Source organism: Macrosteles quadrilineatus, unplaced genomic scaffold (genome assembly GCF_028750875.1).
Source record: "Macrosteles quadrilineatus isolate MER2022 unplaced genomic scaffold, UCM_ALF_1.0 Scaffold_7__1_contigs__length_78375512, whole genome shotgun sequence".
Lineage (NCBI taxonomy): Eukaryota > Metazoa > Arthropoda > Insecta > Hemiptera > Cicadellidae > Macrosteles > Macrosteles quadrilineatus.
Genome location: NW_026542600.1, coordinates 29,563,152 through 29,576,140, shown reverse-complemented (window position 1 = coordinate 29,576,140; position 12,989 = coordinate 29,563,152). Strand labels below are relative to the sequence as shown.

The following is a 12,989-nucleotide window of genomic DNA, read 5'->3' as shown; positions in this document are numbered from 1 at the left end:
GATTTTAAGTTTGCAATTACAGAAGATATCAATGGCATTGAACAAGACCTCCTGACCCGAGTTTCAGATGATTTTCAGACCAGAATGAACATTTGTAGATAAGTACATGGCCCCCATATGCATGACGTCATTAAAAAAAATTACTTTTTGTAACAAATGGCAAATGTTTATCTCACTATATACATTATTAAAACCATTTTATTCCATTTAACTACTGTGTACTACTTGTTTAAAAAACGTCCGGTTCCTTTGTGTCACCCTGTATAATATTCATACAATAAAACGTGACAGGGTTATTTTAATTCACGATTCTTAATAAACAAATTGACGGATTTTCCTGATTTGAGTGTTGGGTTTCCTTTATATTGCTTTCATAATCGATATAAACTATACCAAGCCATTGCTCGGTTCACCGTTCCCGGTACTGAGCTACACAATAGACAATAGCTTTGTTTTTGGATAAGATCAAGTAATTTTAGCTATGGCCACCATTCATAAGAATTGTTACAAACAAGAATGCCTAGGTCCATTTAGAACCAGCCTGGAGAAAAACTCCAGAATTTTAAAAAGTAGGCCTACTGAAAGACGTAAAATTAATATTAATTCAACAAAATTAAGAGGATGACCCGGGTTCTACACTAATAGCCTACGATAAAAGAAATTTACAAGTTGTATTTATGCATAGACTAATTTTTAATGCAATCCATGAATACATTAGGCCTACCACTTTATAATGTATTGATAAATATTTATTTAAATTCAATAGCTCCATTTAAAATACATTACCACTACAATGTAATTCTGTAATGACGTTTAACGTGTAAATTTTATTATGATTTATGATTCAAGGTTACAAGCCCAGTATATAAAATACGAACTCAATAATTTTTATTTGCAGAAGTTCACAAAATGCTATATTTGTTTGAATAAAAGAAACAAATGGCGGACTATGAAAATAGATATTTCATAACATGTAATAGATCCAAATTAAATGTGCATTTTTATCTTTTTGCATACCAATAAGCTACTATTTAAGTAAGAAACCCACATATAAAACATACTCCCTTATATTAGTACATTTCTCATCCTTATGGATCAGATGAAGATAGTTTTATTATTAGTTCTGTCCGGTGCACTGTCTTTAGAGGTCGTGTTTAGTTTACAATTGTTTCTTGTTTTCAGTAATTTAAAACCTCGTTTAACCAAATAAAACGTTCTAATCACAACTAATAACACGTTCCCTAGTTAAATAACAAAACAGTAAAGAACAAATAACATACTTCTAAATATATTTATTTTATCGACTACGTTGCTCTTACTCCTAATTAATCGTAGGATATGACATTATGGTACCGATACGATATAGGTACTACACTTTCGGCAACACTAGCCAAAAATATTCGTGCCTGGCTCCCATTGGACGGCCCCGCGAGGCTTCTGATTGGGAGTTAGCGAGTTCCGCCGTGGGACCGAGTTAGCGACTTCCGTACGAGGACGGAATTCGCTAACCCGGCTCTAGAGCGGGTTAGTGGGTTCCGGAGTTAGCCAATTCCGTAACCAAACAAGTTAACGAGTTCCTCTCATCGACCAAATCTGAAGATAGGGCATTTACCATGGGGTTAGCGAGTTCCAGAGTTAGCCAATTCCGCGGACCCACTCTAACGCTTTTATATCTTAGGTGAGTGTTTGTTTCACAGAGTTGAATATTAATGATTTTGAATACATTCAATATTTAGACTGATAGTATTGAATTAGTATAATGCTTTGAATATTGTTTCAACTAAAGATAAAGTTTTAGAAGTAGAGATACATCTAAGACACTAGAAGATTTAGTCTTTTGAAATTGTTTAACCTGTTACAACAATCTTGATGTTGAAGTTTAAAAAATCAGTTGTTGTTTGAAATTTCAAAAAGATCATGGACCAAAAGGGGAAAAAGAAAATTGGAATATGTTTTTCATTATCTTAAAACAAATAGTGTAGGTACAAGGAAAATTTCAAATCCAGATTAGATTTGTAGCATTCAAAAAAATATATAAAAACTAGGGATGGTCAAGTCTCGAAATTTCGGGAAATTTTTGGGAAATTTTTAATCTCGTTACACGAGACGAGATTTCTTTTTGGCCGAGATTTTTATCGAGACGAGAATAAAAAAAAATTAAAAAAAATTTCAAAACGCCTGCAGAAAGTCAATGCAATACCCGCAATACAGGAGCGTGTTGTAGTTGCGTTTCCTTTACGAAGGGGTTCTTATTTAATTAATTCTTCAAATGTAAATATTACTTTAATTATTTTAATAACATTTGAGAAGTTTTGTTAAGTGTTAACAGTGTGAGGAATGTTTTATTACTATAAAAAAGTCAAAACAAGTAACTATTTTATAAAAATTAATATTTTATTTTATGTTTTATTTTCTTTAGGATAAGTTGAACTCTATCCTAACTGATATCACCATGTTTCCTAATCGTAGGCATTTAAGTTAGGCGTGATTAATAAAAAAATGTTATGCTGATGTTTTTTAATAAAAGATTGTAAATATTCTTGCCTATTATCATTATTTTTGTATTTAAACAGTCATCTAACAATGTTACAAAATCAGGTAAAAATTCTTAACGTGCATTTCCCGTTGTGTATGAGAAGGGAAATCCCGTCTCGATCTTGTCTCGAAATTTTATGAGAAATAAAAAATCTCGTCTCGTCTCGTCTCGAACTAAAAATCCAATCTCGTCCATCCCTAATAAAAACTAAATTAAACTTACACATTCTGAACTGATAGTTGACGCTGAATTTCAGGTTGGACTGATTGCGCAAGTTGTTGGCTAAAGGCTTGGTTGTCTAGCCTATCCTCTTCGATCGGAATACCTTGCCCTTCGACTGTCTGCAACCAATCAGCTGACATGCGGATTTCTAGAAATCTGTTGGGTTGTGCAGCTAAATCTTGAGAACTATTCTGGATCGCTTGAATGTTAGCCATATCCAAGTTTTGAGCTGTACGGTTGATCAGAGCCATGTTTGGCTGAGTTGGTAAATCATGGAAGTCTACCGATGATTGTGAACTGTGAATAGACGGTGGTTGGCGATTTTGGATTTCTAGAGTATTATTGGGGGGTGGACGGTTCAGCAGCGCCAAATTCGGTTGGGTTGGCAGGTCACTTATATCTACAGAAGATTGTGAACCATCTTGCGAGGGCTGATTAGGGGCAAACATGTCAACAGATAACTGAGAATTTTGGGAACAATGACTAGTTTCAATTTCGAGCCCTTCGTCATTTTGGTTTGAGATGGCTGACGAGGTTTCAGAATCTCCAATGCCTTGTGACGTCTGACTGAACGGAATTTGTATTTCACCAGTTGTACTCGGTTGAGATAAAACAAACAAAGACCCTTCACTGCTCTGTGACGGTTGATTTGATGAAATTTGCATCTCTTGTTCTAGCGGGAGACGCTGTGTCAGTGGGAAAAAGGGGTCTGAACTTGATTGAGATGAAGGCAATCGAGCCTCTTGGGTCTCATCGGGTTGTGTTAGTACAAACAACGACTGAGCACTGTTGTTGGACGATTGAGTGGAGGAAGGCAAACCTGTTGGTGAGTCAACAAAGAGGGACTGGGGGTTGTTTGATGGGCTCATATCAACTGGCAACGACCCAAGAGGTCTCTGTTCCTGTCCACTTCCATCGTAATTCCTGGGATCACTGTTTTCCACACTCACTTGTGACTGTGATTCATCCGTAATCTCACTATTTACAGACCCGCTGTTGTTCTCGGTTTGGTTGATAAAAGTTGGGTTGACACGGAAGAATCCATCTTCGGGGTCACTAGGTGGGGGGTATGGAACACTGCCCGGAATCAATCCCATTGGATCTGATATTTCTGACGCGGGAGGAGTTACAGGGATGAGCTCAACTGCTTCAGGAATGCTGGATGCCTGAGGTCGGCGGTGGACGAATGGCACAACAAGTAGGTCGTTGTGTTCCTGATCTTCTGTATTGTGCTGAGTATCAGGAGGCTCTTGTGGAGACGAGGGTCCGGCTGGAGGTTGTATTGGGAGAGGTCGAGTGTTTTGAGATTGGACAACACGTGGATGTAACACTGACTCTACAATGGAGCCAGCCAGGCTCTCCGTAGCATGTGCTACCTCCTGTGCTGCAGCCAACATAGCAATGCGCCGCGTAGGCAATCTGGCTGGTGGACGCGGTGAGTCAAACATATCCATTATACCTGCAACAACACACACACAGCTTAGAGGCTATATAAAAATACTGTTATCCAGTGCTTGATTTGTAAAAAATTAGTTGCCAGAACTGTAACCTATTTAATGTGATTAGCTCCTATTCATGCCAACATTTTTATCTTTCCGAGGCAAAAATTGAGCACTGCTGATATCAACACTTGATTGATTGATTGAGTTGGGGTGGAACTTGTCCCGGTGCACGTCAGTCGCAGATGGGCTTTTTGTGCTCCCATCTAGGTGTGTCAGAACCGGTCAAACCTGAGTTGCTTGATGAACTAACAGCATTCTATAGGTGTACAGGTTCTATAGGTGATTAGGTTTCTGCCCATTATCATTGTTCCAAGCGTGCTTTCCCTGACCTCATTCAGAGCTGTACTAAATAGAAGTTTGATCAACTAAAATGTTGAGTTTATTTTAGGCTATGGGCTAACTATTAAAAAAAAAAAAAAAAAAAAAAAAAAAATACATCGATATGAAGAAAAACTGTTCTTTTGTATGAATTAATTGTAATTTATGTCTATGTCTGCCTAATTGACTTTGAGCGGCTGATTTTCGATTCCGATTCCAAAGCCAAGAATCAGTGGAATTGAGAATCGACTTTTGGAATTGACCCATCCCTAATAAAAATATATCTCCTTAACACGTTTGCTACCGCAATAGTACAAAATTGTTCATTTATATGGACCAGCTCAAGATGTTCCAACAGCTGTGCAAAACGTATACACGGCTGGTTTTTACCTATAGACTGCCTTCGCTCACATTCAAATTCTCTGCAGTGGTCTACAGGGATGTCTGTCGCACAACTGCATCGCTTGGTCTGTGGATATGATGATTGGTGACGTCATATGTTAGTTGTAATAACTGTTCTTTACTTTGCTGCATCACTGTATGTATGTATGATGCATTATCCTATGTAGCTTTTATATTTGTTCAATTATTAACTGTTCTTTAAAAATATGGGTTTTTTTACTTACTTTGATCTAAAAACAAAAATTAACTGTCGTATTATATGCGGTGATTGGGCTATTCCAAGAAAATTATAATAATTTAATAATAATAATAATAAATTTATAATAATGGTCTGTGTATATTGTTGTTAACCAAGTGACAGCCAGTCTATGTCTAAGATTGAATTGTATACCTCGGTCCATGGCAATGATCGCGGCGTCGCATATATGCGACGCTCGGTAGCGAACGTGTTAAATAAAGAAATGTACTTATTTATTACCATCATACAGTTTCTTCTTCTCTGTTTCCCCGTTAGTGGTATTAGTTTTTTTATTGTTGTCTTCTTCTTCATCCATCTTTTTGCGCTTTTCTTTTCTTTCAGCAAACTCTTCATTGCGGTAGCGTTCAAATATTGGAACCAGTTCAAATCCAACACCTATGAACATAAAAGACTTACTAATTTGTACAAGATAACTAGAGTATTATAAGAGAACAAGAAAGAGCACCAACAAAACTACGCATACTAAAGTTAAAAAAAAAATGAACTGTCGGCAACTTGCATCTACTGGCATGCTACTCAAGAATAAACAGGATTATAAAACAAAATTTACGTGAATTGAAAGTATAACAGATAAGTTTGATATAGTAATGAAATTGACTTACAGATAGCACAGTCACAAATGGAGTCCCGGTCGAGCAATTTAAGTTCCTCATTCCACCAATACATTGATGTGGGCACATTGTTGAGGGTTGCGGCCAAGCTGGGCCCCAACAGATATCCAGACTGATCCTGAAATGTAAAGAGTAAAATTAATTAGAATCACAAATATTGGTAAAGTGTCAGTTTTCGCTGTATGGCATGTATATAGTGAACTTTGTAATGGTGATACTTGACATTTTAGTAGTGAAAGGAACAAATACAAGTACAAACACTGTACAAAAGAAAAAAATTATTTAAAATAAACAAAAAGTAGTTTAAAACCTAGTTTAGTAAAGTGCATTTTGGCATAACAGTACAAATGAAAACATTGCATAATATGATTCAGCCCTTTGAACGATACCGGTACCACGTTATAATACTCACTCGCTGCATGATGGATTTAAAATACGAGTCGATTGATACTAGTGATCTTTCAAAACTGAATCTCTAATATAAAAACCACCAAAACTTTGCTAAGAATTCGGTTTTGAGATTCAATCTACTAGTTTTGAGATTCAAAAGTTTTGAAATTGAAGATTTATGCTGTCATTTATAATTTTGAATAACACCGTTTACTGTTTACACAGGGGCAGCAATGTAACTAACAGATGGTGATCCCTGATGAAACAGTAAATTATATTCTGAACTACAACATGTACCACAAATGCTAATACAACCGCGGGGGGCGTATACTGTTTTTTTTTAGTGAAATTCCTGATTTTTCAAAGTTTATCCAGGTACCTGCATGAATGTTTTCCACGTTAACATTATATTAACTCCCCCGCCCCTGTACATGTTTAGTTTCACTCAAACTATAACCAATTTAAGACTTGCATGACAAACAGCCAAGCCGTCATTCATCAAACCTAAAAGGGCTTTTATTTGATATTGTTTGTATGCTTTGTTCAGTGGTTTGTACTTAATTTTGTTTTGTCTTCTCTTTCTCTAGCGAGGTGAGAAAGTTTAAAATGTAGTTTAGCGTCGTTCGTCTGCCAAGTTTCTTTGAAATTGAAGAATTGGCCTTTGTTTGCGTCGTATTTCTTAAATAATTTGTATGTTGATGTGAATAATTAAACTTGTTTTGTCTGTTAATAATAAGTGAAAGTGGATTAGTTTATTACAGGGATGTTGAAGTAGGGCTACCTTAAGATGTTGTTTTATAGACTAATTTGTGATCAATTTTTGATAATTGTATCCCAAGTTTGAAAGTATTTTAAAATTGATGAAGCAAACAACAGATTTGCGAAATGCAACATAAATTTAATAATCTCTAGAGGTGGGGATCCAAAAGGACTTTTAACCTAATGAAATACCTAAAAACCCACAATATTGATACAGGCACTAGGCCTAAAAAAAAAAAACCGTCACAGTCACCAATCTAAGCCTTTGTTAAATATTTTTTCAACAAGCCTGCACCTTAAACTAAGTTATAACCTCAAATGAATATGTAGGCCTGTTTTCTAAAAATTTTAATTCCTGAACGTCTCCAACGATTTGTAGACATTATCGTCGTTTCTTGCGGTCACTGAAACATTATAATCGTCATCCGCGATTGTGGCAAAATCCAGGGCATCTCCCATGGTATGTAAAGATTATCATCAGACGTAGAAGTTCAGCTGGAGTAGCGTCGTCGAAAATCGTAATTTTTAATCTCCTTGAGGTCCGGACAATTAGCGATCTGGATGGTTGGAGTTTGGATAATAATTGGGAAAGGCATATCTAATCATAGTACAACTTACCACAAAATTGATTTGCTCCTCCTCGGCATTGGTAAGGATCCCTAGGCCATTGTCCATTACGATTAGTCGAGTGTTGGGAAAGGTGGAAGCTATCATCTCTCCGTAGGTGTTGCCAGGATGGCCTGGGATGTTAAGATAATTTGGGGGATCTGTGTTTCCTTGACCCATCAACCTACAATCAAATTTGCAAGTTAAGTAATCTTAGAGGTCGTTTCATGTTTAGTTGAGACAGGCTACCTCACCAGAGGATACAACAGGACAACAGCTAGACCGATCCTCCTATGTTAGATACAACCTTATCATTTTAACAGATTAACAGATTTAATTGACAGATTTATTGCCAAACTAACAATAAAAAAAAGTGTCCACGATGATGCCGTCCACCTCTGAGCAAGTGGGAAAGTGCTCAAAACATAAAATTAGTTCACAAGCTCAGGAAAGCTGGAAAATCACATTTAAAAACCCAGATAACTGTATAGTAATTGAATAAAAATTGAAGATTACATCTATCACCTCTGTACAAAATAGTGGTTTCACTTGATTGACTCTTTAGGGGCCAACCTTGTCCTGGGGCACGTCAGCCAAAGATGGGCTTTTTGTGCTTGGTCCGTCAAACCAGAGTTGTTTGCTTTCACTTGATTCCAGATCCCAAAACATCAAGAAAACTTTGTTTTTTTTTTATTAATCGAGATGGAAAATGTCTACAATATTCTTTTAAATAACATGACCAAAAATTAACTAAACAAAGAAAATAATAAAGATCTCCTTGTGTGCTAGAATTTACAAAATTAATGAAGATTTTTGCTAAGATAGATTGAATGTTAAGTGTGTGATTGACTGTCTGTGGTAGAATGTTGTATTCACATCAAGTAAACAAGTATTTTCTTTTCATTCATCCTAAAATGTAAAACAACTACGTTTTTGTTTGTCATTGGGCTATCATGATGCTACCTCCTACAAAATGTTGATTGTTAGTAGTAACAAGACCAGGGTTGAAGTTCCTTTACAAAATATAAAAAAAATGCCAATAGTGTTGAAACACAAATAATAATATTAATAAATGGAACAGTTAAATTTAGAGAGTTAATTAGCAAACAAGAAAAACTCTGATGGGTTGAAAGGTCATATAAACATAGGATAGCAGTTATCCCTTATGATTTGATGCTTAAAATTGAGCTACATACATAGTGATTTAATTTTTATATAGCCCTAATTTTTTATTGGGTAACTCAACTCACACACCTGAATGTGTCATTTTAGAGGCTCTAAATAGCAATGTCACAACTTCACAGTATAAATGGCCTATAGATTTTTAAAATAATTAATCTATTCAGTTAACTAGAAGTTGATTACTATAAATTTAAGTATATTTAAGTATACCTCTGTAAAAATACAGGTGCAGCAACAGCAGCTCGGTTCATCTGGACATATTGGTAGCGACGAGTGCGACTCATACGCTGGGTGCGGTTAGTAGATGAGGTGGTGGGTTGGTTGTCGACATTACGAGCCATCAGAGGATGCTGTGCAGGGATCACACTGCGAGAGCCTAAACATTGACAAGCCCAAGTTGTGTATTAGTCATAACATTCGCAGAGTATTACAAAATTAGAGCCAAGGCCATGTTTAATGTTCACAATATTTTTAATGAAATGTTATTAAACTTTTGTTTTTAACTGAATTATTCTTTTAGTGTGTTCACTTTCTGTACTTTACTGCCTTCATTTTACACAACAGGAAATATAAACATGAACAACTAAATATAAATTAAAGCTATCAACATCAATATTAAAAAACTTGAGTACAACAAGACTAGACCTCTCAAAATGAGGTCAGCAACTGCTACATGAGGTAATAAAATTAAATCATCACCTACAATAAGAATGAATGAATGAATAAATGAATGAATATATAATTTATTCCAAAAAACATTGGCTACAAACTGTACTCATAAAATAATATATATATATATATATACAAAAAAGTCATGTGTTCAGTATAACAATGAAGCAACAGGATTACATGAAGCTATAATAAAGTAAATTCTGTATATATAAGACAGAAACTTTAGTCACTAAAAATACATAAGAGTTTTAGTTTTAATAGCTTAAAAATTTAAAAACAAAACAAAGGAACTAGCAGACATAGGCAGTGCTACCTGTGCGTCTGCTAAGTTGCTGTTATGTAGAAAAAAAGAAAAATTATTGATTTAGTGGAATGGAAATTAAATAGACAATAGGTCATTATTATTACTGAAATTAGTAATGTTATTTCCATGAACACAATGCTGGTAAAATATAGCGCTTTAATAGATTTTCGTGGTGGCCGGGAGAGGGAGAGAGAGAGAGACTGTGTGTGTGAGTTTACGTGTGTAATGGGGGTAGTGAGGAGAGTGGAGAGTGATGAGTGGATTGTAGGGTAATGAGTGGAGTGGAAAGTAGTAAATTCGACTGCAGACAGTTCAAAGTGCCAAGGTCAGTCAATGCAAAGGTCGGATCAAGTGCGCCGGTAGTCCGCCGTGATAATAATCGGCCTCGTCGATAGTTTTAACTATTTAAATTTCAATGAAAGGCCACACACTCAACAAGCAAACGTTGCAAGGCGCCTTGCAACGCCTTGAAACATTTGAGCAGTTGCTCGACGAATGGATCCCATACAGCACGATGTTTGATGTTTCAAGGAGCAAAACGTTCTGCGCATGCGCCAAATCCCTTCTAGCTAGTAAAGCTTAATGGCTTTCAAAATTCAATTGACCGTTTGTTGTTTAAAATTAACTCTTCTTTGAAAAATGAATTTTGAAATTGCGTTGAAACTTTAACAATTATACATTTATAATTTTGAATTTCTATTGAACAATACTGTTGTTTGATTTTTCTTGCTACCATTTTGGTAGTCATACAGCCCATGCAAAGTAGTAAAATAATTAAGAAATTACCAAGGTTACTTAGTTCATTAATCATTACCTATTTATATAACCATCACGGCGCTATCTAATAATAATTTCTTACGGTATTTAAAACCCTTCCTATAAAATACTATAGCATTTATTCGACAATGATTGTAAAATTTCCCTGGATCTGATTTAATTTCTGAGGGGAAAGCTGTCTATCATCAGATTGATTGGGTGAACCCAATGTTGTCTTTCTATTTAGTCCAGCATTTTTCAAAAACTGACATACAGCAATAGTTGACTTCCTCGTCACATATGTGTTAAAACAATACTGTAGTATAAGACCAGTAGACATAATATGTAATTCTAATATTTATTTTTCTTAATTTTGATTGAAACCAAATGCTGAATCATGTTTGAACCTCCCGCACACTGGCGAAGCAAATTAACAAAACGCTTCAAGCAAATCGTTGTGCAACATTTTGCTTCAGGTGAAATGCTGGATCAGTGTGCGCCCAGCCTAACAAATTGAACAGTGAGGGATTGTTTGCCTCAAGTTCCTTAAAATAAAAGAGTATTGTGACAACTACAGTAATGGCTTATTTGCTAAAAAAGAAAATCATCATCTAAAGATGTATTAGGGTTCATGCAAAAACAAAAAAAAACTTTTATTAGAAATAAAAGTACTGGTTTAATAATACTTTGTTATGTGTTAAAACCATTTAATTTACTACTGCAAAAAACCAACACCATTTGGCTAATATTAATAGAAATAGAATGAAAAAAATAAAACTTAATGGATACACTAAAAAGCAAGAACCAACACCATTAATAAAAACAAAGACTTTTAATATTAAAAACTCATTCCCATTTTAAAATCAAATGGTAAACAGTGACTCAGCAATAACAAAGAATGTGTCAACAAGGTTGAATAAAATAAGTGACAAGCAAGAGGATGGAACCGATTTTGTTTAAATGCATGCCAAGGAATTATTGCAAAAATAAAAGTTCTTTTCAAAACTAATACAAAAGCAAATCTTTATTCAATTTTTATCCTTGACCAACTACTTAAGGTGAAAAAAAAGAAAAAAACCAACAACCTTAGGGTACAAACTACTGTAGTATAGTATCCACCACTACTAAGGGCTAGAAACATCTGACTATGGGGATCACACAATGCAGACATGCCACTTCAGGCCAGCAAAATCTTACCAGCTCATATACCAGTCAACATGTACCTGTATTGTCTGATGCATTGTTGCCTTCTTCAAAAAGAGTGAAGGGTAAGAAGTTGTCACGCGACCACAGTTGACCTACAGAAGCTGAGGGATCGGGTTCAGAATACTCAATCATGAGAAAATCGTCAGAATCTCTGTCAAGCCCAGGGATACGGAATAAACCTTCATCAGGCTCAAACAACTCCAAACCATCTTCATCATAGCCACCGTTGCTTTCCTCTCCTTCGTTTTCCTCTCCTGGAATGTTTTAACTTGTAAACTCTAAAACTATTTTAATTTAGAATACAAATCTTTTAAAGCTAAAAACTTTGACAGCCTGTTGGCAGTTGTTGAGTCTTAGTCATCAGTGATAGAGAATCAGTAGTAATATCTTGTTAGAGTTAGAGCAGGTGGTTTTAGAGTGTCCACAAAATTGACTCTTCAAAATTCCCGTATAATTCCTACCGGTATGACATATTCTGTATAGCCCCACAATTCTTCTAATTTAAGTTGGGTGAACACCCTGGGATTTGTATTTACATCAGATAACAGACAGTTTAGGCAATGATTAAAGAGGCTAATACTTGAGAACTGGCATAAGTCAGGAACCCGAAATTACCTGGTACCCACACATCAATAAATTTGGCATCACCAGAAAATAATTTTTAAATTGCACTGAAAAATTCTACTGCCTATCAACATTGACATAGTGGTATGTATAACGACAGTCAAATAACACTATGATGGGGGAAAGATGAATGTGATATCTCCACTACCGCTGGCGATGATCACTATTACCTCGAGTTTGGCTTGACTAAAATGTCAGGCTAGCACACCTCGATTAGATTTTTTTTTTGTGTTTTTAGACCTTCATTTATCTTTAATATGGTAGTTTTTAGTAGTGCGACCATCTTGGTGTTAGTTCGTTATGCAGCTCAGTCGGCATCTAGCCGTGCTAGTAAGAGGTTTCTGCTGTACCCCGTTGAGTTACTGTGACAGTTTAAAATTTCTGTGTTAATTGAAAATGCCGCGAACTGTGAAGTGCGTGCAAAAAAATGAATGGACTCTTTGGTTTGGTTACAGTTTGGTAACCAAGCTTTTCATTTCGGTTATGATCTTGTGCAACAAACTTCACGAAATTTGTGGAAAACCCATAGAGTGTTCTGTTATTGTATAATGGCTTTCGAGTTTTACAGACATCGGCATCGACTTTTTCAACAAGTTCGGCAGTCACAATGCTGGGTCTTCCACTTCGTTCTTCGTCGTGA

General features: G+C 35.7%; 1 protein-coding gene across 4 annotated transcripts in view; it reads right to left on the bottom strand.

The window, feature by feature from the left end:
- Positions 1-12,989, bottom strand: part of LOC128998322 (E3 ubiquitin-protein ligase HUWE1) — a 173,687-nt gene that overhangs the window by 47,204 nt on the left and 113,494 nt on the right. For all 4 annotated transcript variants that reach the window (XM_054424414.1, XM_054424416.1, XM_054424415.1 and 1 more), the window contains 6 exons: positions 11,743-11,979; positions 8,998-9,163; positions 7,618-7,789; positions 5,842-5,968; positions 5,459-5,614; positions 2,759-4,217 (listed from right to left, as the gene is read on the bottom strand). In XM_054424414.1, the coding sequence (XP_054280389.1) occupies positions 2,759-4,217; positions 5,459-5,614; positions 5,842-5,968; positions 7,618-7,789; positions 8,998-9,163; positions 11,743-11,979 (2,317 nt within the window). The remainder of the gene's footprint in view (positions 1-2,758; positions 4,218-5,458; positions 5,615-5,841; positions 5,969-7,617; positions 7,790-8,997; positions 9,164-11,742; positions 11,980-12,989) is intronic.